Below are 24,321 nucleotides of genomic sequence, written 5' to 3' on the forward strand. Positions count from 1 at the left end.
TGCAGTTTCTTGAAGATTGACAAAATCCAACTCACTGGCAATCAAATGGCGGATGTGCTCACCAACCAGCCAGTAGTCATTGACAATGTAGATCTACATGCACTGAATCACCTATTCCGTTTCTTGCTCTAACCCAATGATTTATTGATAGGGCTCGGGAACCATCAAGGCCGGATTTGCTGGTCAGGACAATCCAAAGTGTTTATTTCCTTCAATGCAAGTGGCCATCTTACTATTTATCCCATAGATCGATCTAGCACTGCTAGTTGCATGATGGCTTATACTGCATTGCAAATCACCTTTATATAGTATCGGAAGACCTAAACACACAAAAGTCATGGCAGGTGCAGTTGAGGGAGATTCATTTATTGGAAAAAAGGCTCAGGAACTCAGAGGCTTGTTACGGATAAGATATCCTATGCAGCATGGAGTTGTCACTGACTGGGGAGATATGGAGAGAATTTGGCAGTATCTTTATACAGAAGAACTCAAAACTGCTTCTGAAGAGGTAGTTTATGTCGGTCATCCAACCCATTAATTTCATGCGCCACTTTATTGAACTGTCCGATCATGGCATGTCTAGTTGGCCTAATACAGATCTGACTGTTTTTCTGGATTCTTCTATAAATGCTTCTAGCATCCAGTCCTTTTTACAGAAGCACCTTTGAATCCTCGTTCCAATCGTGACCAAGCTGCACAGATTTTTTTCGAAACGTTCAATGTTCCTGCCATGTTTATTTCAATCCAAGCTGTTCTTTCTCTGTATGCCTCTGGACGCACAACAGGTGTTGTTTTAGATGTCGGTGATGGTGTCACGCATGCTGTTCCGGTTTATGAAGGCTTTGCAATCACAAATGCCGTTCGCCGTATCGATGTAGCTGGAAGGTACATCCAATCGTTGTATAATAATACCAGGCGTGTATTATCACCAACTCTTAATGTTAAATTTACATAGGGACATTACTGAATACTTGCAACTATTGTTGCGAAAATCCGGATACCATTTTCACACATCTGCCGAAATGGAGGTAGTGCGTATTATAAAAGAAAAGGCTTGCTATTTTTCATTGAATCCCGCTAAAGAAGAAAAAAGTACCAATAATAGAGCAGATGCATTCGTGCTTCCTGATGGCCGTACTATCAAGGTAAATCTCGTTACTCTGTCAAATTCGAGCTGATTTGATCATATCCAAGGGCTTTTACATTAGCCAACATATCTTTTGTTCAACCATTTAATTTGTCATTCCTACAGCTTGGATCGGAGAGATTCAAAGCCCCTGAAATCCTGTTTGCTCCAGATATGATTGGTCAAGAGTATTCTGGCATTCACCACGTAGTATCCGACTCCATTGGCAAAGTAGACATGGATTTGCGCAAAGGGTTGTACAGTAACATCATTCTATCCGGGGGTACCACGCTCACCAAAGGTTTAGAACATGTTCTTGGCCCATGTTTGCTTTGTGGCACATATTGATTCTTGTAATATTTTTGAAATCTGTAGGGTTTGGTGATCGGCTGTTGTATGAAACGAAACGGTTGGCACTCAAAGATGTTCAAATCAAAATCTATGCTCCGCCTGAACGCAAGTATTCAACATGGATTGGTGGGTCCATTCTAGCATCACTTAGTAAGTAGAATTTGTAGGTTATTATATACGTTGAGCAGCTTGATTGATTTTAAGCTATATATTTAGGTACGTTCAAAAAAATGTGGGTGTCGGCCGAAGAATACCATGAAGATCCTGATGTAATTCATAAGCGATTGATGAGTTAGATGGACGCAAACGCATGGTTTAAACGCGTTGGTGCCATATCCAATGACTAATTGATGAGCAATATACATCTGAAATAAATCTATCAAGTGTAACTGTGTCGAGTTTGTTGATTTGCAATTGCCTAGTCATTTAAAATACTACAAACCTTGGTTAAAGTACCAGTAGCATCTGCAAAAAGTTGTCCTAGTTCATGTTTACATCTAATCAAAACAAGATCAACTTTATTTGCTTAACAATGCTTTCAATTTTTGGAACGAGAATTGGCAGCTGCCTTGCGCTGGGCAAGACGCTCCGTTACACTAAGCCCGTCGTTATTTTTTGAGAAAGTGGGAGGGGGTGTAAATCCACTGGGATCACGACGAGGTCCAGCCGAAGACGAGTTGCCAAAAGCAGGACGGGATGACGTATTGGCCGCAAAAGCACCACTTCGATTGTCAGAAGCATGGGAGCCAGGTCCAGGACGAGATGAGTTGAATCCAGATTGTTCAAATGGACGAGCTGTAGATGCACCACTCAAAGCAGCACGAGCAGCAGGCGATACGTACTTGTCAGAACTTTCAACAGATTTTGAAGGTTCAACTGCAGCAGGTCTTGGACGCCAACTAGAATTAAAGGCTTCCACAGGTTTACGACGAGGCTCTTCAGCCACACGGAGACGTTTTTGTTCAACCTCGAGTTCACGCTCACGCTGCTTATTTGCAATTTCATCTGCCTTGCGACGATACTCCTCAGCCTTGGCTTTTTCTTCTTCTGCTTTAATGGCATTTTGTTTAGCACGTTCGGCTTCAAGAAGCTCTTCTTCTTCACGCTTGATACGCTCAGCTTCTTCATTGGCACGGCGGATTTTGTCAGCCTCATGTCTAGCACGTAGTTCTTTGACACGCTTGGCTTTAGCGGCTTTCAACTTGGCAGCAGCTTGTTCTTGCAATACAGCAAACTCTTCCTTTTGGCGAGACTTGAGATCGTTCAAATAACAAGTGTAGTCATCCATCATACGCAAAACAGAAGTCTTTTGCTTTTTGTCACAAGCATATTTGGCCTTTGCAGCTTCAAGACGAGCAGCATGACCATTATCAAATGCCAAGCGATCCATTTCATCTTGTTTTTTGTAATCCTTTTCTAAAAGTGGAATTTCCTCGAGTCGCATTGCCCGCTCAGTATGATCAATACGCCTATGAACAGCTTTGATTTTGAGCATCAATTCACGACGTTCCTTGTCAAGTTGACTGATTTGAAGCATAACCAGTTTGTTGGTGTCCATGTTGCTAAGATCTTCTTCCTTAAAGTTGACATTCTTTTCACGAAGTTCACTTGCTAGCTGTTCAGCAAGTTTCTGTGCTTCTTGACGTTGGATATCGCGACGAACTTCTTCCATACGCTCAATCTCACGACGCTTGAATTCTTCTTCAAGACGGATCTTTTCAGCAGCTTGCTCTTGTTGAAGACGCTGAGCACGAAGAGCCAAAGCCTCCTGTTTTTTACTAGCAGCGTCGGCATCGCGCATTTCTTTTTTTTTAAATACAAGAGCACGGCGAACACTGACAGCTGAACGCTCCTCTTCAAGATGGGCAGCAGCATTTTGGAACGATTTGATTTTAAAAGCAGTTTTCTGCTTAGTAATCGAAGGATCAACAAAGCCCATGACAGAGTGAAGACGTTTGGCAAAACAAGTAAGGTGCAAACGAACACGCTCTCCTGGAAGCATAATTTGATGTAAGCGGGGACCTTCGGAAGAGGATTCGGACGTAGAAGCAAAGAAACCAGCATCAAACGAAAGGGTTTTTGTTTTGTGGTCAACACGGATTGTGAGTTCACCGCGCTTGCAGCCATTCATTACAAATCGTTCAATAGCATGAGCATCAAAGTTGTAAGGAGCTGGAAGGGAGGCAAGCTGCACGACATGATCGATCTTGATGATGGAATATACTTGAGAAAGCTGTTGAAGAAGACGAGTCAAGACAACCTGGTGCAGCAGTTTGGCATATCGAGAAAATTCGGCATTCTCCGAAAAATAAGCAATACTGGGAGCAATCTTTTTGCAAATCGACAAAGGATGAAAGTCGACCTCGAGAGACTTGTAGAGATGCTTAATTTCTGGACGAACTAAAGGAAATACGTTTTTGCCAAGGGCTTCCTTGAGAAGACTTTCTCGAGTAGGAAGCTGAGTGACTCGCAGCAGAGTCATCAGACGTTGAGTACGCTGTTTGCTTTCATCGGCCTCTGCAGTGCGAGAACCAGACAAAACGATGATAGGAATTGACAAAACAGAAACCAGTACCAACGATGCAAGACGTTCGTGTTCTTCCTGTGGCAAGTTCTTGTTTTGACGCATAATCGAGTAGAATTTGCTCAAGGCAGCCGAATGAAAAAGATAGTTTTCACCCACCATAAAAATACGAGCAAGTTTTTCATAATAGTTGGCCATCATATAAGATTTTGGTGCATTTTTAGACACTTCGAGAAGATGATGAATGTCTTCAATAGAACGAAATCCCTCTTGCCAATGCTCAAGCTCGGCAGCAGCATTCAGTTGGACAAAGCGGGTGTCAAGATGCCGTTGAAGAGTTTCTGGATCGTTTAGATCGATCGAATGATCGTGACTTTGATATTTGGTAGCAGACGACAAATGCTGACGCAAAATATCACAAAGACGACGAAACTCTGTTTTGCGAGAATATTTAAGACAGAAAGCAAATGCTTGATTGGCAACGTACTGGTAGAGCATTTCCAATCTAGCATTATTACGCAGGGTGTCGAGCGATGTACGGTAAGCTTCCCACAAAAACCTCAGCCAAGGAGTAACGACTGCACGATCTGTGCGATCTTTAGTATCGTCTGTAGATACGGTACTCATAAGAATAGATTCAGGAGTTTCAAAGGCTTCCAGATCGTCAACAACATCAAGATTAATCTTTTCGGCTTTTTGTTGAGCCTGAGCAAGCTGCTCTTCAGCGAGTTCAAGATAACGCTTGATAACATGCTACACACAAGAATACAAAGCAATCGAATTAATGACACATGAATACTTGGCAGAAACAGCAGCACTCAATTCATACACACCTCAATGGTGACAACAGTGGTGTTTTGCACAATATTTTTATACTGATAGAGAGCCTCGCGAACCACTTTTCCCTTTCCAAGAATAACAGCAAACTCGATAAACTTGATGACGATGGGCTCAAGAACCTGAATGGAAGTGGAGCGAGCACGCTTTGAGAGAATGACCTCATGCAGCAAGTTCAAGGCAGCAGAATGCTGATTTACAGCAACCAGTTCTGCAGGTCAAGGTGAGTCTTGTGTGCATTCTTGCCATCATCATTGCAATAGAAATACGATTACCTTCAGCTCGCTTGATGGCATTTTCGGGTTTTTGATAAAATGGAGCCATTATATACCAACTATTGGTTCTGAATCACAAAATAAAGTAATAAGTAAGGAGTTTCCTGTTGAATTCACCAATCGTTCTGCTTCGTCACTGACCGATTCTCCTGCAATAACTCGGATCTTGACTGCGATAACTTCATTCTCGCCTGCAAAAATCCCAAAAAGAAAACTGGATTCCTGAGGAATTACTTTGAACTTGTTGGAATTTCTCGACTAATTCAAACTTGAATGTCGTTGCAACAACCTTGCATTTCTCCTTATTCCATCGCCTTGCTGGTGCTTGTTCGTCTTGCTCTAGATCATCAATTATACGGCCCTTTGCATGTTTCTGATTTAGGCGACCAGCACGCTCAATCTTCTGATTCTGCTGATAATTCTGCTTTCACCACATCTCAGATCCTCTTGTTTCTAGGAGATTGTCTCGATGTAAATGTCCTTTTATATCTGTTAAATTCTCATGCAAATCCTTCATTTTTATTGTTTTATTCATTTATCTTTATATGTTTTGTTGGAAAATCTAGGGTGATACTGTGTTGAAAGTCCAATCGTTGGATACACTGCTTGCCAGACTGCAGCACACATCTAAGCTACAGCTGTATATTAAAAATGACACCGATTTTCAATCAGTACCCTTTCTTGCATATTACAAACAGCAGGCAAGAAATAACTATTTACACTTTGATCATTGGCACGACTTTTAGGATTTATATCAACTGCATCTCTAATTAACCTTATTAGTGTCTGGATCTTTCTGAAAACTATTTAGGTCTTAAATACTTTTTAAATAGTATGGATCTGTTTCGTGATAATGAAGATGACTTGTCTGATCAAAACGCAAGTCAACTTTTATTACTATCTCGTCTGATATCATAGTTTGAAGCTAATACAAATACCTTTGTTTTACTTTGAATTGGTTTTAACAGATTACAGAATCAAGTCCGATCGGACTCTTTGTAAACAAGAATATTGCAGCTTTTCAAACTCTTGAACTGGATGGCTGGATGGTTTTAAATCAACAGTATGAAGCGTTTTGTAAAGGGGAATCTTTGGATGATATAGGCAAGTAAAACAATTGTTTTAATTCCAACTATTTAAATCATACTGACTTTATTGGTATTGTACTACCTGCTAACAAGTGAAATTAAAATGATTTTTAATTCTCTACATTTTTAGACATGATTGGTTTAACCGATTCAATTGTTGAGCAGTACATTGATAGTCAAGTAAAACTTTTTGAAAGTATGTACAACTGCAATATATAATACACCACTATTACTTAGAGTGCATCAACATATAATTTATGCGTGTGTTTTTACAGAATCTTCGGGATTACCTACGCCACATGATATACAGCAAGAATTGCAACACATTTTGAAATGCCTTTCAAATCTGGCAAAGTCTCATTATCTTAGGCAATCTAATATGCATTTTTCATTATTTTATAATGACTTTATACTCATATTTTTAAAACAGCTACCTCAATCATCTTAGATCTGGAGAGATATATCGTGCGTTAGAAGACTTGCGTCGGTTCATTGACTATAGTGTTGTTGGTGATACCAACAAGTAAGTTTGCTATAGCATATCCCAACTCATTTTGATGCTACTCTTGAATACAGCCTTTAATTGTAATCTTGCATAATCATACATTAATTTAAACTTTGTGGCCTGATTGTAGAATACCCTTTCAGTATGTATCCCTCAATATGGCTGCTGTGCATTCAGAAATGGGTCAGCATATGGAGGCTTTAGAGTTTGTTTCAGATGCACTCCGCTATGCGAGATTTGTTGGAGATGACACATGTCTGAGTTATATTCTCATGTGGCTCGATCGACTCACTTGGAAGCTTGGCCGTGATACTATGTGCAACAAGTATGGAAATATGCCCAATGAAGAAGAAATATTAGACACGTTGGCGGAACGTACACAACGATTTGGACAGCACCAGCTTCAAGTGTTGTCCCATTTACGCAATGCAACCTGGAGATTGATGAATGGAAAATCACCTATTCTTGTCTTTCATTCTGTTCAAATTGCCACATCTCTTGTAAACCATCATCGTGGCCTGGAAGCTCTCGTAAGCACTGTAGAGCTTACCAAGGCTGGAATATGGGAGATTTATGGCAATACACAATCCGCGCGCGCTGCAATTCAGCAGGTTCTTATTGTAAACCAAAAGGAATATAGTGCCAATGATCTTTCCATGGCATATTCTAAAAATGCACTTTATGTAGGTATTGTTAGTACATGATCTTTTGATTGTATGACAATATTTAGCAGTTTATAATATTAGAATACTTTCACTAATGAGTATATTGCTAATTAGGAAGCATCTGAAGGTCGCTTTAAAGAAGCCTTTTCCCTGATAAAAACCGCCAAGCAACGATTTCCAATTGTTGGTTTTTTTGAAGCTTCCAAACACTGGCTTGTTGCAATGGGATATATACTGCTGGATCGTGCGCTGTTTAGGTTGAATATGCCATTGGCTGCTCATATACTCGCCAATCTATCAGCTCACTGCATTGATACACCGCACAATAATCAAGCCATTAAGATATACGGAGCCCGACTTGCAAAAAGATATGGAAAACGTGACGAAGTGAGTTTTTTGAAACTTGATTGATACTTTTTGATTAAATTGCCAACTTACTTTGAAACCTGTATTTAGGCCTATCGACTATTCATGGAAGCATCGGAACCACCAGAAGAAGGTGTCATTGAAGGATCTCTCAATTACATTCCTGCTATGCTTGAACAAGCAGATTTGCTATTGGTACTGTAATCTTTGAGCCTGGATCGTGTATATTTGTGTGGATTTAGTCAAACAACAATCTGACACGTTTTATTTTAGGAAGAGGGACGAGAGGGAGCCATTGCTGCACTTCCAATCACACTAAAATGTCTTGCTTTAGCAGACCAGTACTCTATGAACTTGATACGAATAATGGGTCTTGTCCGACTAAGTCATATCCTTGTTCATCTGCAATATTTTCGACAAGCATTGGATCTAATCACCGAGCTTCTACCAAGTGTTCTTGTGGCCGCGTCGGCTGTGGATCGTGGCTATACATACTTTGTGCACGCACAAATTCTAATAGCAGCCATGGCTGGCAGCGATCGACCCATAACTGGTTCAAACGCAACTGAACCTTTTACACTTTTGGAAAAAAAAGCAGTTGATCAGTCAGTGAAAGAAGCAACTAGGCTGGCAGGCAATAACACGGATAAACGTATAGTGACTAGCACTCTACATTCCATGCTTACCACCACTTGGGCTTCTGTTATATATTCATTGAAAGAAGCAGAGAAATGTAAGTTTAAAGTGTATGTTTTGGCATTTAATCCTACTTGAGCTGATGGTTAAACACTGCTTTACTTTGTTAAACTATGACACGGCAATATGCAAATAGGTTATATAAATCTTGCTTCCGTATATCATCTTGAACGCTGCTACCACCTCATGTCACTTGCATACAATAGAGCAGGATTGATAGCTGAACGCAACGAAGCATGCAAAAAAATGAGGGCTCTTTGTATACCGTTTGAAGTTTCAGATGATGCAGAAAATGAGCAATATACATGGGAGTATCAAATTAAACATTAATGTACTTTTTTCAAACGACTCAAGTATGAAGTTATTGTCATGCTGATTTTATTTTGAACTGAAAACTTTTTAATCGTTACTTTTATGTAGTTTTATTCTGTGGTGTTATATCATTGGCACCATTAAAATAAATTGATACTATCAAAATGATACGGATCTGTTTAATGAATATCAAGATAGTAACTCCTATGAAATAATGCATAGTTTAGAACATATTGGCAATTGTTTAGATATTACTTTGAACTATATCACGCCAATATCAAGCATGTCTATTTTACCTGTCGTTGTTTTTCAATCATTGATTCCAACTGACCATTTCGAAATGTTAGCTCATCTTGTTTTGCCTTGAGAGATGCAATCATGTCGTCCTTGTGACGCAGTGTTTGCCTGACCCGCTCCTCAATGTGCATCATCGTTTCTTCCTGTTTTCGTATTATATTCAGTTTATATATTGATAATACATTACCAAGTAATCCAAGCTAAAATCACTAAATTGCTTTTACGGCAACCGAGTTCCTTACCTTGTCTTTCATGATGCAACTCAGCTCGTGCTGATACTTTCGTTGTAATACTTCAGTCTGCTCATTCAATAATAAAATTGCTCGTTCTTTGGTATCAATTTGATCATGAAACTCGCCTCGAATGGTATTCATTAGCGTCTCTTCATCGACTTTTAGTCGTGCCAGCTCACCTTTTTGTTGACGGATCGTTGCCTCTTTGCTACAAGTTTCGTGTTGGATCTTTAATACTTCCTTTTGAAGTTGCCGTCTATGCTCTTCCAGCTGGCAAATGGTATTTTGGGCTGACAAAACTTTGTCTAGAGCCATACTGTGCTGGTCACGTAGGTGCTTAATCTCATCGGCAGTTTCAGCTTTAAGTCGCTCCATGTCCATGCGGTATTTTCGTGTAACATCGCTGGAGCTAGAGTTGTTTTCTGACTCTAACCGTTGAATGATCATTTCTAACTCTGCATCTCGTTCCTTTATCAACTTGTCTTTGAATGATTTCTGTACAAGGTAAACCAAATATATGAGCCATACATTCATATAAAAAGTCAAAATACTTGCCTATTGAAGCACACTAAACAATGGTTGATTGCAAGTATAAACTAGATTTTGCTTTTACCTCTTTTGTACGAATGTCAGCTTCCATTTTCTTTATATAACAATCCTGCCATTCCTCTTTTTCCACTTGCATTTTTTCCTGCAGTAATTTTAGCTACAATTATGCAACCATTTGATAATTAAATTGTAAATAAAACCAGTTATAGCTGAAACAATCAGTCAACTACCAATACATCATACATCGGCCTCATGCTTTTTCTTTAGCGCAGACATGTCTTGCTCCATCGAGACACGATCTGATTCCATCTGGTAACGTAGATCTTCAATGGCCTTTCGGTGAGTTTGATCATCAAGGTTGCGCTCTTCTTTAAACGATTTTAAAAGGTTATGTTTTTGCTCGTCGAACTCGGCACACAGTTTGCGTTTTTGCTGTTGAAACTGTAGTAGCCAAGCCATAATGTATTTGAAAACGCCAATGGTTTTTAAAATTTAGCATCATTTTCAGCAATACTGCTAATTTAACTGTATAACCACTGTTTTACCTCCATCTCATCTCTTTCCAGTTGTTTTAGGTATCTCTGTCGGCCAAATTCTCGCTCGTCTTCGCATGCCTTTTGACGCTCAGCAACGCTCCTATCTCTTAATGAATCCTATAAATTTAAAAATAGAGTTAAAATAGAGTCTATACTGCAGTTATATCATTTAAATTAACTTTACAAGCTGCCGTTGGTGCTGTTCAATGAGTAGATTTTTCTCCTTGATAAACTGTTCACGCGACTTTTCCTCCAGACCCAAGACTTGTGCCTTGTGTTGCTATATAAACCAGCCCATGCAGTCATGAATTGGCTTTAGCATCATCTATTTGTTATCGGTACCAAATTAGGGTTTTAACTTACAGCAATCATGCGCTGAATCTCTGGTTCAAGACCCTTGACTGTTTGATCTTTGATTGATTTTGTTTTATCTTGGATCCATTTGTCGCGCTTGATCTTCTCTGCAGCTTGCCACATATCTCGCTGCTGTTTAATATCTCTCGCCTGCTGTTCTTCTACAGTTTTCATCTGTACTCATCATATTTATAAACTATGAGTTTAACCCCGTAATATCAGGATCTAGTAGCATTAAGTTGAAATGTGTGGTTTGGATTACCTTTGCAGTAAACTGTTTTTCCATTTGTTTGACATCAGCAGTCAATTCTTCGCATTTTTTTGACAATTCCTCCTTTTCTGCTAAAAGCTTATCGATGAATCCAAGATGACGTTTTACAATTGTTTCATACTCTTTTCTTTGTAACGATAGCTGGGATTTTAACGTTTTTTGACTATCATTATTTCACACAGTTTGCACTTGTTTAGTCATGTAGATTTGTCAGCAATGCAAACATGATATAATCCTTCAAAAAGCATGCTCAACTGTTGAGAAAACTGCTCGACAGTAGTGTCTCGGGTTTTTTTGAGTTCTGTTTTTAATAAATCCACCATTCTCGACTTTTCTTCAATCTCCATTTGCTGACCCAATATTTTTGCCTTGACTCCATCAAACACGGCAGCTATTGAATTGAATAGATTTGATGATCAAATCAATTTAGTTTATGATGGTAGTAGAGTTGTACTTATTTTCGGTTTAATTCAAACGTATCATTATTTGAAATACCTGTTTGCTCCGCTGGTCCTTTGGCAGCAGCTGTTATGTGAGATGGATTTCTAAACAGAATCGGTAAATACGTGTATTAGTTTTAAAGTTGCATCCATTGAATACAACCACATGCGTTTCAAAAAACTTGATGCAAAACAAGCCAGTCAAGACCATAACAGACAAAATTACTTTAAAAATTCAGACATTGACTCAATGGTATTGGTAACCGATAGAGTTGAATCCGTGTATCGTTTATCATGTTCATTGTCCTCCATATCAACATCTTTCAAAAGTCCTAATATGCGATCAACTTGCTTTGACACGACCGAATCATTGATTGTCGAGTTTGATTTTAATGATACTGATGATTGTATATAAGATCTGCATGGTTCAGTTAAATTCAGTCTATATGTATTTGATGGCACCGAGTTTGAATTTAAAGACGGAGTGACAGGTGTTGGATCAGCAGTCGAGCTGTGAAACAAGGGCAACACAGTAGAACTTTTTGTTGGGCAAGTTTCATTTGAAACCGATGATGGAATATGTCCAACCTCAAATTTGTATTCGACTTTTGAGGGATGATGTGTGATTGATTGGTAAGATGAAGTTCTAGAACGATCGAGTGATTTGGATGGATTGCTGAGTGTACTTTTTGGCTCGATTAAAGATTGCTTAAAAATGGAATCATTTTCAGCCTGAGTATGGGTAGAGTAAGTTGGCCTAGTGCAAGAAAATATTGTGGTATCGTTTGAAACGTCGAATTGATCGCGAATTACAATTGGCTCCAAGGTTGCGATAATTGGACTATGTGTATCAGAATTAATGGAATCAAGTTTAGGTGTAGTTTCTGTTTCTGCATTTTTAAGTTCTGAGGTAGTAGTTGTTACGATCAAATTGGCTGCTAAATATTCATCTGTACACTTGAAATCGGTTTCATCCTCATAATCGTAGTTGTAATCATAAACACTTGAAATAGGAGTTGCCGCGGAATAAGCTTCTGCGTTGTAGACTGATGTTGTATTGATTTCGGCAGGCAAGTCCTGACAAAAAATCTCGGTATCTATAACTGATTTTTGCTGCTGTGGTATTTTGGCTTTTACTGGAGAAATTACATCATCAGATCGGCACGGCTCGACACTGGGAGCAATCAATGGCTTGCTTTCACTTTTCTGCAGCATTGCCATTTCTTTAATAATCTCCTAAATGCAAGCAGTAAAACGTATCACTTGTACATTAGTGAATGCTTAGTAATACCTATATTCACATCCATTTGTATTGAAACTCGATTTACCTGTCGTGCAGCATTTGCAAGCTTTTGGCGTCGGATTTTAGATTCAGAATTGTCCAGTTGATTATCCAAATCTGATTCTTTAATAAATGATTGAGTTGGGGTGTTTTTAATATGTGCATCCGAAATCTTATTTTGTAATGACTGATTTCTTTTAGACATGATTGCATGATACCATCGTTGAATTATCAATGCATTTCTATTCAGTCTCTCCATAAACGTTTCAACTGGCACACAGTGACTATTTTCATTCCTTTTTGCAGTTTTTTCAGCTGCATTGCATTTCAAATGAGATTTAGTGGCTGAAGCAGCTTGAGTTTGGCGAGACGTCTTGATGGATCTGGTTGATGACTTGGAAGAACACGTTGAGGAAGCAGTACTGACTGTTTTGTTGGCTTTTTTAAAACCAGCGGTTGATTTTGAAGTATTGTTTGACATCAAGGTTGTTTGAGGTTTGGGGGATGATGTTGGCAATAGCACTGAACTCCCAGAAAAGTTTAATGTAGATGTAGCAACAGTACGCAAAGGCAGTGGCTTGGTACTCAACAAAGCTCGAGATGCAAAAGGCTGTTTTGATTTAGATGGCGAGCTTGAGAAAGATGTCGTACTAGATACAGATGACTTGGAAGACCTTGGTCGCTGCAATTGACTCGCAGAAGAGTTGTATGCAGACAATAGTCCATCCATTTCTTTCATAATTCACCAAACTTTGTTTGAATGCTTTATATAAGATATAAAGTCGAGTACTATGTGGGCCTATTTAAGTTGAACACTGGGATGAGTTATTCAGGTCGATCTGGTTCCAGCCAGATATATTTCTTCTACGCGTTTGGCTGATATGAACACAATAAGATGGCACGACACTTTACTCGACAAGTATAAGCTATTAAATAGCAGCTTTATCTAAACAAGATGAACACGGTACTTCCACCACCGCTGCCTACCAAGACAATTATTTCCAAGACATCGGATGTTTCTGCTCCTACTGGGTTGAGCCAAGCCAAAGGCGTTGCACTACTGCCGATAAACGAAGAAGACGAACCCAAAACCTATTATTTAGAAGGTAGTTAAACACAACCGTCATTACCAATGGTATAATTGCAAGATGGTAAAGACTGGCATATGGCAGCTATTTTACTGATTTGATGTGTTTATAACTTGTTGCAGTCGCTGACCAAGCCTCGGCGGATGACTCTGATGACAACATGGAGTATGAAGATATTGCTGTAGAGCAATTTGATGACTATTCAGATTCTGATGTAGATGAAACTTTGGATCAAGCTGTAAGGAATATTCACGAAAAAGACTATTTTGGAAGTATGTTCATTTCGATACTGTGCAGATTAAACTACAGCATACTAGCACTAAAACCCACCAAATTCTCAACTTTTATGCTTATGATCAAACACTATAGTTTCATTGGATTCAATTACCCGATTAGTAGAGCTCACACCCACACTCACAAAGCACCCCGAGGTGATTGACGATTATATTCGCAACTACTTGTCAAGCAAAGGACTTGTTAAATCTCTCGAGACATTTCAGGCAAGTATTTTGATATAATTGGTTTTAAATTGCCAAATTAACCAACGAGGCAAAAGCAGCTTTGTTTAAATCAGAATATCTTTTTAAAAAATTGCTAATTATACATTGAAACCAATCCTATAAATTAGAACGAATGGTATGAGTTTCAGCAAAAAGAACGGCTTGCACCCGAAGATATTACAATTGTTCCCAATGTCTACCAAAAAAACCAAGAACTGTCTGATGCTTTACAAAAGCTACGTGTAGATGTAGAGACGTACAAGGACATTGCAAGTAAAGCTCGTGCTACATACGACAAGTTGCGCAAGGAGCGAGATTTTCATCGTATGCATCATAAACGTGTTGTACAAGAAAAAAATAAGTTGATTTCAGATATAAAGCGACTCAAGAAACACTATGAAAACTATGAGCCAACTTTGAAGCAACTTCAACACAAGTACGAGATCGCCATGAAAGAAAAAATGCTGACCAAAATTGAGCGTGATCGGCTGATCTCTAAAGTATGTTGGTATGGAGTGCTTTACTCAATTTTAAAATGCTATTGACCATTAATTTTATGATTGAATAGGTTGTTACATTGGAAGATAGTGTAAAGAATGCCGAAGTGGCATCTAAAGGTATGGATAGCAATAGGTTTTCATGATACTTGCTTTTTCAATTACCTATTTGTTATGATCAACTTTTTTAAATTTTGTATATTATTGTGTATATATTAGCTAATAACTGTTATTGATAGGTGTGTCGAAATCATCACGAACCAGTGCAGTGCAGCGCGAAATAGCTATTCCAGCCCCTCTTGGATCTACACGAACTACTCCAGCTCCACAAGACGGACAGCAGCAAGCGCCAATTCAAAAAAAATCATCCAGTTTTAAAGAAGCAGTACTTTTGGCAGATGTCAAAACCAATCCATTTATATCTACAGAATTTCCGACTCCCAAGTACGAAAGTTTCAAGCAAATTCATCAAGTCAAAGGCCATACATTGGCAATCAGTTCGTAAGAAATTTATGTTTTGAGACTTGTTATGCTAGACAAGAGTAAGCCAAGGGTTACTTTGGACAATTCAAAAACGCTGACTATTATTATACTATTGTACTGTGTAGCTTGAAATTTCATCCAAAAAAACCAATATTGGCCAGTGTTTCAGATGATCGCTCTTGGAAGATGTGGGCATTTCCATCTGGTGAATTAATCATGAGTGGCGAAGGACATAAAGACTGGATTGCAGACTGTGATTTTCATCCTCGGTAATAGTATGACTATTTGGAAAAAATTATGATACTGCCAACCAACATTATGCTTTATCATTAATATAGTGGAACACAACTTGCGACCGCTTCTGGAGATGGAACAGTCAAGCTTTGGGACTTTTCAAAAGGAATTGCTACACTAACAATGAGCGATCATACTCAGGCTGTATGGAGCTGTGCCTTTCACGATCATGGTGATTTTCTTGCCAGTAGTTCGATGGATCACACTGCAAAACTATGGGATATTCACACGTAAGTTGGTATAGAAAGTCTTGAATTGTGATTGAACCAGTATTAAACTGCGTGCACCATCAACTGGTTGAAATTATAGGGGGAAATGTCGACAAACGTTCCGCGGTCATACCGACTCGGTCAATCAAGTTGGATGGCAGCCTTTTACAAATACTTTATTCACATGTTCTGGGGACAAGACAATATCACTATGGGATGGCCGCACTGGTGTATGCACCCAAACTCTCTTTGGACACCTGAATGCCATCAATAGTGGGTGTTTCTCTATAAAGGTGAGCATTTCTGTACGAATCGATCATTTCTGATGTAGTAATTGGTTGCACTGATACTTTTTGGATAAAATCATACTTTAGGGAAATAGGTTTGCGTCGTGTGATGCAGATGGTATTGTCAAGCTTTGGGATCTTCGCAATACTAGCGAATTGGCATCAATGAACATGGGACCTCATGCAGCAAACAAGGTGGCATTTGATCCCAGCGGAGAGGTTTTAGCAGTTGCAAGTAACAATGGGTCTGCGCGATTGATTAATGTGAATGATAGCAGTAAGAGTCGTGACATCAAGGTATACCAAGATTCTGTTCAAACAGTAGTGTTTGATCGAACATCAGAGTATATGGTGACTGCAGGCAGTGACGGAATGTATCAAATATTTCAATAGAAACTATATATTGGCTGTCATGGTTTGACTCGAACACTCATTGAATATGCTTCAAATAAAGGAATGATGCTATCAAAACATTGCCCTTTGATTATATAGTCTGACAACTGCCATCATCTTGAAATGTTGGAGTAATTTGGAATCAATCGAGAGCAAACATCAATACAATTATGATTGATGAAAACTATTTCTAGTGCATTGTAAAGTAGAAAATAGCGATTTAAAAGTTTAAAATTATTCAATGATAAATAGAAATAGGATTGAAGAGTATTTTAATAAATGTTGAATAGACTGAGATTGGATCTTGAATGGACTGAGACTGGATCTTGAATGGACTGAGACTGGATCTTGAATGCTATATGGAAATAGTAGAATCTACATGAATTCGCTCTGTTCAACATTCAAGAGTATCAGCTAATGTAAAGCAATTCTAATAAAATGTCAAGTTAACTCAACTACAGACCTTGACTCTTTCCATCAACTATTACCGTAAATATACATTATTATGGCTGGTCCAACAGTTCCTACTATGCTGGGAAACTTTGGTCTTGTTAATGAAGCTGCAAGAGAAACAGCCTATCAGTTGGTCATTGCTGTAAACACCACCTACACTGTTGCTGCTCAGCTGTATGCATCCATTCCAGGTTCTCAGATTCTGTATCGCTACATCAAGGCATCGTATCAAGATGATCCATTCCGCACTCTGTTGGAAGCTGGTTTGATTTTATTTATGGTCTGGTATTTCGTTGCCAAGAGATATCAGCCTGGTCAAAGAGCCGAGGTCGAACTGACTGAAAAGGTGTTGCAAATGTCATGTTTATATTCAATGCTGTCTGCCAAACACCGATAGCTAACCCAGGTCAGGACTATACAGGAAATTCAAGATCTTATCGATGAGTGGGAGCCAGAACCTTTGACTCCTAAGCTCACCAAGTTCCAAACAGATGAGCTTGCCAAAACCCCTGTGTTTAGCTCGTGAGTCCATTGTTGTAGCTCATCTATCTGGTCTAGTTTTCTGGCAACTGAACCGGGCTGTTGTCTTGGCTCTAATAGCCAACAACACTCTATCCAGCACTCTACTGACTACACTCATGATTTGCTTTATTTTATGCAGGATGGCCGGACTTAAAGTCAAGTCTGCTGATGGCAAGGAAAGACTCAATTGGGCTAGTTTCAACTTTTTGGGAATTATGAACAACGAAGCAATCAAGGTTGGATTCAAATGTGATGTTTATAGATTTGCCACTGGTTTATAATTATGCTTTACAGATTCAGAGTGCGCTAATCACGATAGTCTTTGGAATAGGAAAAAGCAATTGCTGCACTCCGAAAATACGGTGTTGGAAGCTGTGGACCTCCAGGTTTCTATGGAACCCTTGATGTGCATGTTGAGCTAGAAGAAAGGATTGCTCGATTTGTTGGATCCGAAGCGGCAATCATTTATGCTCAAGGCTTTGCATGCATTTCCAGTTGTATCCCAGCATTCGCCAAACGAGGCGATATTATTATTGCGTAAGCTCATAGTGCTACAATCAAACACTTTAGTTTGTTTTTAACATGTCTCTATTTTTACCAGTGACGATGCTGTTAGTTTTGCTGCTCAAAAGGGAATGCAGATTTCTCGTGCTCAGATCAAATGGTTCAAGCACAACGATATGGGAGATCTAGAAAAAGTGCTGCGTAAAGTTCAAACAGATTGCGCCAAAGTATGGCAGGATTTGTTGATGCTTGATTGCATCTCGATGTATTTGATGGAGTTTTTAATTTTTGTATAATTTTCAAATCTATCCATTTTATTTCCAAGAAACCGTTAACACGCAGGTTTATTGTCGTTGAAGGTCTCTATATAAACCTTGGAGATATATGCCCTTTTCCCGAACTTGTAGCTCTTAAAAACAAGTACAAATACCGCCTGATTGTAGAGGAGAGCATGTCTTTTGGCGTACTTGGTCCTCGTGGTGCAGGTATTGCTGACCATTTTGGTATTCCGGTAAGTTTAACTTTTGATGGTTTTGCTACTAAGCTTTGGTCTTGTCATATTTTACTGACGTTTTCCTTTTTGTTTAATATGCGATTTTTGGATCTAGAGTTCGGAAATTGATATTATGGTTGCGTCTATGAGTAACGCTCTTTCCTCTGCGGGTGGGTTCTGTGCCGGATCAAAGGAGATTGTCGAACATCAGCGACTTTCTGGTCTTTCTTACACATTCTCTGCATCACTTCCAGCAATTCTTGCTGTGGGTGCTATTGAAGCATTGAATGAGTTAGAAACACAACCAGAAGTACTTGGTAGGCTTGCAGAAAACACCAATATTTTGAAATCCAAACTTCAGAAAATAGGTGGTGAGTTTGTATTAAATGTTTCATCTGCACCAGGATCTCCTGTTATCCACTTGCAACTTCAATCTGGATCTAACCGACAAGAAAACGACCGAATCCTGCAAGAAATCGTTGATTTGGCGCTTAAAGACGGCATACTTGTTACTCGTGCCAAGTATGTGTATAATCAAGAGCATAATCCACCACCACCTTCAATACGTATTATTGTGTCTGCTGGATTTACTGCTCGTGAAGTTGAACGTTGTGGTGTTGTGATTTGCGATGCTGTTAAACGTGTATTTAAGCAATATCGTCTAGATAGTCGCTAAAATGTCGATTCAATTTGGTATTGATTTGAAAATGCATCAACTAGGATTAAATAGTTGTGTGAAGCCGAATCATTTGTTTATGGTATTACTGGTGTGGATATGTCCATTTAATGTAATGGATTGATAAAAGCAAGTCAATTTTTTGTACACGGGTTAACATGGCTATAAAAATACGACTATCTATTAGTCATGGTAGTTTACTATGGTCCGTTAAGCAGACCAAAACGATGCGCTTTAAACCTTTTTTGGTTTGTGGCATGCTTACTATTGAGCTATGTCGGGTACAACCTTATTTTTGTATATTGAGATATCACCGACTTTTTATAACCAGTGCATTGGTGGTAAATTTTTACTAAATACAATAGATTTATATGGTAAAGCGCGAAGGAGAGCCTGATGATAGCTGGGACAATCTCGAATATCCGAGCACAGCGATAGTTTCTTTATGGTCAGTATTGGACGACGGTGGAGTTTTGATGGATGACCAAGAGGCGATTTTGAGGGTAAATGATAAAAGAGCCACGGATTCGAAAATCACCTCACATCCTAGACAAATGGTTGCCAATTGATAGAATAGACATGCAGGATTGTAATAGGGCGAATCAGGCGGATAACTGCCAAAAAGTCCACTACTAATAACAAACCCGACCGCAGCAATCCCTAATACTGTTCCCAAGACCAGCGGCACGGTAATCTGGTAGCTTTTTGAGTTGGAGATGGGCTGGCCCAGATTTTGGTGGTGGATAAACAGCTGTTTGGAAATAACAACTGTTTGGTACATGCTCACAGAAGTGATCCAAATTACTTGGAGGGGTAAACCAATACTATGCCACTAGATATACGATCAGTTTGTCAACACCAGTGATTTATACCATACACGTTTAAAACTTGGATTTAAAGTAAAACCAAAGCATATAGTTCAAGATGCATCTACTCTCGACACAAAGTAAGACTCACCCATATAGTAAAACGGGTAGGATTTCCGAACAAAAACATATAGTCTGCCCAACAAAAGAAAATATGAATCAGTACCAATACCATGATTGCTCGAGGTTGTCCAATCCGCTCAGTTTCGCGGGCTCGTAAAAGCGCTGAAAATGCAATCCGAATCTCTAATTGAAGTAGCATCAAACCCAAAAGACATAGCAGTCCGACAACTAGACTAATGCCCATAACGATACTAGTAAAACTCCCCATTGGCATATACATGATTAAAAGCCCAACGATTTGGGAAATAATGGCGGCTGCGTTGATAATGACAATCAGATGGGGAAGTGACCACATTCGTTTGGAATGTGCAATGGAACAGATAAAATATGCCATGACTAGTGCATTACCAAATATGACGATGATATTGATAACCAACACCAGTAGATTTTCTGGTTGTAGCAATTGGGCAGTGGAGAGGAGGGGAGCAGACATGTTACTACCGCCGTATTCACGTAAATGAAACACTAGATAGGAATATCAAAATCTATAATAAACAGTTTCATGAAACGATTGATGCCAATTTACGCCAATTCATTGGTCAGCATTGTGTCCTAAACTCTAAAGTTTGCGGGTCTTCTCCGCCGTGCCCATTTTTGTATAAAAAACTGTATGAATGATCACATCACAAGTTCAGTAAATCTCACTTGTTCAATCTCCAATCCTTCTTTCATCCAAATTGGGCATTACAAGAAATATTGGGTGATTGACATGGAAATAGCAGCTGCATTTTCGAGACGTGCAATTTTGTTGTCTTGAACTAAAACGCGAATGTACAAGTTTTTAGTTTCGTTGATAATATCAAAAGTCGACCCCAATATCTGAATTAAAGTGGGTAGATCTGGTGATTGTAGAATGTATGGCTATGTTAAAAGTGGATCATCTCAATTTAAAACCATAGCTTGATTGTATTATATGATGGACATTGTTTAAAAGAATTGTGAATATCTATTAAAGTCAATCTGTAGTAGGAAAGCGCAACAAATATTGTACATTACAAAGCAGAGTCACTGTAAGATGATGCAAAAGGAATCTGGTGTATAAACTATCTGCCCATAGCAATTGAAGTGTTGGAAGTTGAACTGATTTCAGCCTCCAATTCCATCATTACTCTTCACGAGGTAAGGGTCTAGTTTGGATCAAATAAGGCTCACGACTACTTTTTACATGGCCCACATGATCACCTGAAAATATGGATTACAGCCGTATTCACGTAAAATGGAACTAGTATTTATCTCGCACTGTTTTGCTTTGGAATAAACAATGCTTAAATATTCGTTCCGTTTTCCTACTAGACATTGGCTGCTTATTCAACATTATCAATTCTTCCTGTGTATGGGATCGCCCGCCCTACAAAACCATTCCTTATTCAAGCAATTGCCATCAGGGTTTAGGAATAGGCAATATGGAACTCTATACCTCGCGACATGACTGTTTGTTGAACGGCTGGCAAGCCATGTCTAATCAGTCAATTTGTAGCCTTGTGAAATGGTGTATTGTCTAGAATCAAATAGATATTAGGACATGTTTTTTCAGAGTTGTTATCAAGGAGTTCAGGCGACACGATGTTCAGTAAATTTAGCGGAAACTGGCATCAATGATTTGACAAAGTGGCTGTTTACTATATATTTTGGCATCCTTATTTAGTGATCCATTTTACGTGAATATGGCGCAAGACTCCTTTACCCGAATCTAAAAAGTATATTGACTTGTCCACAACAAAAATTTCCGCAATTTTTACTGCTATATCACTAAAATACATTTTAAACAGTCCAGAAAATATCTATATAAATTATTGTCCAGCAGCAGTAAACTCAAACAATATATTTTGCACCACCAACATCAAAGATACCCAGTGGTCGTAATAGCCATGTCAGAGGCAAAAGCGCGTTCGAAACCGTCTTCAGCTATGGCAACAACAGCTCTAGTCAAATCCACAAAGGTTTCACAGCCTCGATCAAGTAACCGCCTTGGATCCTCTGCCAGTCCTAATAAGCTGGTATACGCTTACAAGCATCAGGCATCACCCATCATTTCTTTACAAACACCAAAAGAATCTAAAGGTAAAGTATTTTGAAATGGCAATTCTAAATTTGGCAATATAGCTCAAATCTTGATCGGCTTAACATTTAGCCATGTATTAAATTTACCAAGAATCGTTTGAAATGCATGCCACACACAGTGATATGAACATTACAGATTCACAATCAACAAAACCGCATTTTGAACAGATCGATCTGTCTGTAAGTGATGTATTAGATTTGAAAAGGTGGTAATACATCGAGGATTGTGCTGTTTTAACATTATAACTCGCTGATTCGAAACAAATGAACAGGATACTAATGGAGTAGCCTCAAACACGCAGCAGGCACCATCAATCAAAGGATCAGCAAGACTTGAGGAAAATGCAAGTATATTGCCATCGAGCCATCCGAATATCAATGCTCATCCACCGGTATCGACTAGCTTGAGTGTGGATCAGACACAATCGCATTCATATCTCCAACTTTCTTCAACACTGGAAAAACGATCTGTAACTCGGCCAACCAGTGCTAGTGTACAGAAACAAAAAGGCTATAGTTTATTGCAGCGACCAGATGGGATCTCGTCAGGAGCGATTCCGTTGGCGTCCATGAATAGCTTAAATATGGGAAAACAGACTCTTGGATCGTCAGTATCTAAACAAGCAAGCAATAGTATCCAGCAACAGACATCGAGTCAGTCCTCACGACAACAGAAACTAAGCCAAGTCCCGGCTAACAAGAGTGTTCTCAAAACAGGAAACGCATCTGTATCTGCCAATTCTATTGCAACCAAGTCATCAAGGCCTGTGTCTGCCATCCATTCAGACACATCTACAGCCTCTGCTTGGTCCAAGAGATATACTACTGCTGGTCCAGAAATATCGATTACTCAACCCATCCTGGAATATGCTTCGGAGCAGCCGGCCGAAACCAACATTGGTATTCTGCAAGATTCGACCCAGCGACCAAAAACATCCCCAGCTACGTTTGGAATGGGTACGTTGATCGAAGGAGAAGCAGATCAGTTTAATGATGGATCCATGTCTACACCTGTATTGGGCGAGGCAGGCACTCTCAAGTCTCGTCCGTCTAGTTCTGCCTCGACTCAAGGACAGTCGACAGCCATGTCAAAAAAACCTCTTGTTACGGTAAGATTTAATGACAGTGAATCTTGGCTTTTCCAGCATTTTATTGCTATCGGGAATAAACTATTGCAGTTTAGAAGCGAGACACTATTATTATTTTTAGGCTCGCTGCATTGGTTCAAACTATTACACATGAAATGCTTATATACTCAATGGTTGGATCAAATAGTGACTGATTCATTTTTTGTTGTGATTACAATAATAGAGACCTACCTCATCTCGATCTCGCCAGCCTAATGCAGAGCAGTCTGCACAAGATGATCTTGTCAAGTCTCTTCGCGACCAGATCTCTCAGCACCAACACGACAAGAGAGAACTCACATCGACCAACCAATCCCTGATGGATAAGACTACAGTTCTTGAAAAGCGAGTCAAAGTACTTGAACAGCACGAGCAGCATTTAATCAAAGAAAAGGAATTGGCACTTCGGGATTTAGAAAACCATAGGCGTGCTGGAGCAGGTGAGCGCACAAGTGTGGATACACTTCGTGCACAAATTGCTGAAGAGCGGGCACAAAACGCATCGCTGATTGTTCATAACCGGTGAGTTGATACTGTTGACAAAATAGTGTTTTAAACCCATTTTAATTAATGTTATTTACGTATGGCTTTTGGCCGAGTAACTTGATAGCTCGCTCAAAACACAAATCTACGAGCTTGAAACAGTAATAGAGACATTAATGCAAACCGCACCACCAGATGCAGCACGGCAGGCAGCAGCGGCACTCAAAGGTATCTCCTAATATTTGAGCCAACACTTGACCAATGATTACCCATACCTATTTGATGTGTTACATTTCAATTCATGTATGCCATACACTTGCAATTTGACACGATACATTGACCATGACCTTGAAATCATTTCTATACACTTTACCGTTGCTTTCCATCAATAAATATATAATCAATATTCTAGTCTATAACCACTATTTGATCTCATAAAGTGTATAATCGCGAATACAAGATAAAGGGTATATAATTATATTTGAATTGTTGCCACAGCATATCATTGAAAATATATCAAGATCTAACAAGGCTTAGTCAAGCACACTATTCATG

General features: G+C 39.2%; 7 protein-coding genes across 7 annotated transcripts; 5 read left to right on the forward strand and 2 right to left on the reverse strand.

The window, feature by feature from the left end:
* Positions 1-45: 45 nt before the first annotated feature.
* Positions 46-1,773, forward strand: BATDEDRAFT_29486 (uncharacterized protein; the record flags this gene model as incomplete). The annotated part of the gene is made up of 8 exons (XM_006676670.1): positions 46-87; positions 152-198; positions 310-508; positions 638-885; positions 956-1,145; positions 1,253-1,427; positions 1,502-1,627; positions 1,694-1,773. 8 exons carry the CDS (start codon positions 46-48, stop codon positions 1,771-1,773), a joined length of 1,107 nt encoding a protein of 368 aa, XP_006676733.1.
* Positions 1,774-1,976: 203 nt separating this feature from the next.
* On the reverse strand, positions 1,977-5,276 carry BATDEDRAFT_15842 (translation initiation factor eIF3 core subunit a). Its single transcript, XM_006676495.1, has 3 exons — positions 5,114-5,276; positions 4,835-5,049; positions 1,977-4,754 (listed from the first exon to the last, which is right to left on the reverse strand). Exons 1-3 carry the CDS (start codon positions 5,160-5,162, stop codon positions 2,016-2,018), a joined length of 3,003 nt encoding a protein of 1,000 aa, XP_006676558.1. The 5' UTR covers positions 5,163-5,276; the 3' UTR covers positions 1,977-2,015.
* Positions 5,277-5,386: 110 nt separating this feature from the next.
* BATDEDRAFT_22878 (uncharacterized protein) lies at positions 5,387-8,763 on the forward strand (the record flags this gene model as incomplete). The annotated part of the gene is made up of 9 exons (XM_006676592.1): positions 5,387-5,584; positions 5,897-5,996; positions 6,089-6,221; positions 6,632-6,724; positions 6,837-7,389; positions 7,486-7,758; positions 7,828-7,932; positions 8,011-8,470; positions 8,570-8,763. 9 exons carry the CDS (start codon positions 5,387-5,389, stop codon positions 8,761-8,763), a joined length of 2,109 nt encoding a protein of 702 aa, XP_006676655.1.
* A 4,899-nt stretch (positions 8,764-13,662) lies between these two features.
* Positions 13,663-16,458, forward strand: BATDEDRAFT_22880 (uncharacterized protein; the record flags this gene model as incomplete). Its single annotated transcript, XM_006676593.1, has 10 exons — positions 13,663-13,813; positions 13,918-14,067; positions 14,165-14,271; positions 14,424-14,795; positions 14,864-14,912; positions 15,032-15,293; positions 15,401-15,544; positions 15,614-15,799; positions 15,879-16,071; positions 16,153-16,458. 10 exons carry the CDS (start codon positions 13,663-13,665, stop codon positions 16,456-16,458), a joined length of 1,920 nt encoding a protein of 639 aa, XP_006676656.1.
* Positions 16,459-16,987: 529 nt separating this feature from the next.
* BATDEDRAFT_9831 (serine C-palmitoyltransferase LCB1) lies at positions 16,988-19,106 on the forward strand (the record flags this gene model as incomplete). The annotated part of the gene is made up of 7 exons (XM_006676486.1): positions 16,988-17,257; positions 17,333-17,433; positions 17,573-17,669; positions 17,765-17,970; positions 18,035-18,164; positions 18,263-18,448; positions 18,546-19,106. 7 exons carry the CDS (start codon positions 16,988-16,990, stop codon positions 19,104-19,106), a joined length of 1,551 nt encoding a protein of 516 aa, XP_006676549.1.
* Positions 19,107-19,473: 367 nt separating this feature from the next.
* On the reverse strand, positions 19,474-20,528 carry BATDEDRAFT_22882 (uncharacterized protein; the record flags this gene model as incomplete). Its single annotated transcript, XM_006676594.1, has 2 exons — positions 19,474-19,938; positions 20,064-20,528. The coding sequence occupies 2 exons, from the start codon at positions 20,526-20,528 to the stop codon at positions 19,474-19,476; spliced, it is 930 nt and encodes a 309-aa protein (XP_006676657.1).
* A 1,435-nt stretch (positions 20,529-21,963) lies between these two features.
* BATDEDRAFT_86626 (uncharacterized protein) lies at positions 21,964-24,005 on the forward strand (the record flags this gene model as incomplete). Its single annotated transcript, XM_006676852.1, has 5 exons — positions 21,964-22,156; positions 22,248-22,336; positions 22,429-23,265; positions 23,468-23,805; positions 23,894-24,005. The coding sequence occupies 5 exons, from the start codon at positions 21,964-21,966 to the stop codon at positions 24,003-24,005; spliced, it is 1,569 nt and encodes a 522-aa protein (XP_006676915.1).
* Positions 24,006-24,321: the final 316 nt, after the last annotated feature.

Source organism: Batrachochytrium dendrobatidis (genome assembly GCF_000203795.2).
Source record: "Batrachochytrium dendrobatidis JAM81 unplaced genomic scaffold BATDEscaffold_2, whole genome shotgun sequence".
Classification (NCBI taxonomy): domain Eukaryota; kingdom Fungi; phylum Chytridiomycota; class Chytridiomycetes; order Rhizophydiales; genus Batrachochytrium; species Batrachochytrium dendrobatidis.